General features: G+C 52.2%; 1 protein-coding gene across 1 annotated transcript; it reads left to right on the plus strand.

Annotated features, from left to right (window-relative positions):
• Window positions 1–784: 784 nt before the first annotated feature.
• Window positions 785–1,233, plus strand: LOC133751073 (small ribosomal subunit protein eS21-like). Its single transcript, XM_062180954.1, has 2 exons — window positions 785–819; window positions 972–1,233. The coding sequence occupies exons 1-2, from the start codon at window positions 785–787 to the stop codon at window positions 1,231–1,233; spliced, it is 297 nt and encodes a 98-aa protein (XP_062036938.1).
• The last annotated feature ends 715 nt before the right edge of the window (window positions 1,234–1,948 follow it).

Below are 1,948 nucleotides of genomic sequence, written 5' to 3' on the forward strand. Positions count from 1 at the left end.
AACCAGTGGATAAAAGATCTCTCTCTCACCTCCCCTCCACCCCCGCCTGTGTGTGTGTGTGCGCGCGTGTGTCTGTCACTCTCCAATTCAAATAAACAAGTCTTTTTAAGGGCCTGATGTGGTGGCATAGTTGGTAAAGCTATTGCTATGATGTCAGCATCACCCATTTGTGTCCTGGCTTCAGCCTGGCTCCGCCCTGGCTGTTGTGGCCACTTGGGAAGTGAACCAGCGGTTGGAAGATCTCTCTATGTATATATAACTCTGACATTCAAAATAACTAAGTAAATCTTTCAAAATAAATATATTTTATATGAGCTTTTAAAAAATATTTATTTATTTGAAAGGCAGCATTACACAGAAAAGGAGGGAGAGAGAGAGAGAGAGAGATCTTCCATCTGATGGTTCACTCCTCAGATGGCTGTCATGGCTGAAGCTGGGCCAATCTGAAGCCAGGAGTTAGGAGCTTCTTCCGGGTCTCCCACATGGGTGCAGGGGCCCAAGGACTTGGGCCATCTTCTACCGCTTTCTCAGGCCACAGCAGAGAAGTGGATCGGAAGTGGAGCAGCAGGGCCTCAAACCGGCGCCCATATGGGATGCTGGCACTGCAGGTGGCGGCTTTACCTGCTACACCACAGCGCTGGCCCATGGTGCACATTTGAATCACCTTGCGAGCTTTAAAAGAAATATCCTGGATGTCATCCCAGGCCAGTACCTCAGCATCTCCGGAGAAGTGGTCTGGGGCTTGGGAGGGGGAGCTTTAACAACTCCAAGGTGGTTCTAACGCATGGCCATTGTCAGAGAATTACAGCCTGTGTATAAGTGAGACAGTCAGCAGGAAAGACATCCCTGACCTGGCTGTGAGGTCCCCCATGGAGACTGACCGTGTTCATCTAGACATGCTAACACTCAGAAATCCACCGACACCTAGGAGAATGGCACTTGCTTTCCACCTTGGCTCCTGGCGGCAGCAGGTGCGGCCTGGACACGCAGAACGAAGCCACGCAGTTCGTGGACCTCTGCTCGCACCGGGATTGCTCCCCCAGCCACTGCATCATCGCGGCCAAGGACCACACGTCCATCCCAGTGAACGAGGCCCAGGTCCGAAAGGTCGCAAGCGGGTTTGCCGGGCAGTTTAGGACCTGCGCGATCGGCGGCGCCATCTGCAGGATGGGTGAGGCCCGTGAGTCCATTCTCAGGCTGGCCAAGTCTGACCCCATTGTCTCAAAGAATTGAGAGCCAGAACAGGGTGTGGAGTATTTGACAAATGATGGAAAAATGAGAAAGGAAAAAAAAAAAAAAGAACTAGGAGAACAGGAATCTAGAAGAGACAGAGAACGCTGTCTTTGGAAAGGAGATTTTTATTTTTTATTTATTTTTTTATTTTTTATTTTTGACAGACAGAGTGGATAGTGAGAGAGAGAGACAGAGAGGAAGGTCTTCCTTTTACCGTTGGTTCACCCTCCAATGGCCGCCGCGGTAGGCGCACCGTGCTGATCCGATGGCAGGAGCCAGGTGCTTCTCCTGGTCTCCCTTGGGGTGCAGGGCCCAAGCACTTGGGCCATCCTCCACTGCACTCCCTGGCCACAGCAGAGAGCTGGCCTGGAAGAGGGGCAACGGGGACAGGATCGGTGCCCCGACCGGGACTAGAACCCGGTGTGCCGGCGCCGCAAGGTGGAGGATTAGCCTAGTGAGCCACAGTGCCGGCCATGGAAAGGAGATTTTTAAAATTTTTCTTTTTTCTTTTTTTTTTTTTTTTTGGACAGGCAGAGTTAGACAGTGAGAGAGAGAGAGAAAGGTCTTCCTTCCATTGGTTCACTCCCCAAATGGCTGCTATGGCTGGTGCACTGCGCTGATCCAAAGCCAGGAGCCAGGTGCTTCTCCTGGTCTCCCATGGGGTGCAGGGCCCAAGGACTTGGGCCATCTTCCAGTGCCTTCCCGGGCCACAGCA

The sequence above is a fragment of the Lepus europaeus genome, chromosome 21, assembly GCF_033115175.1.
Source record: "Lepus europaeus isolate LE1 chromosome 21, mLepTim1.pri, whole genome shotgun sequence".
Classification (NCBI taxonomy): Eukaryota; Metazoa; Chordata; class Mammalia; order Lagomorpha; family Leporidae; genus Lepus; species Lepus europaeus.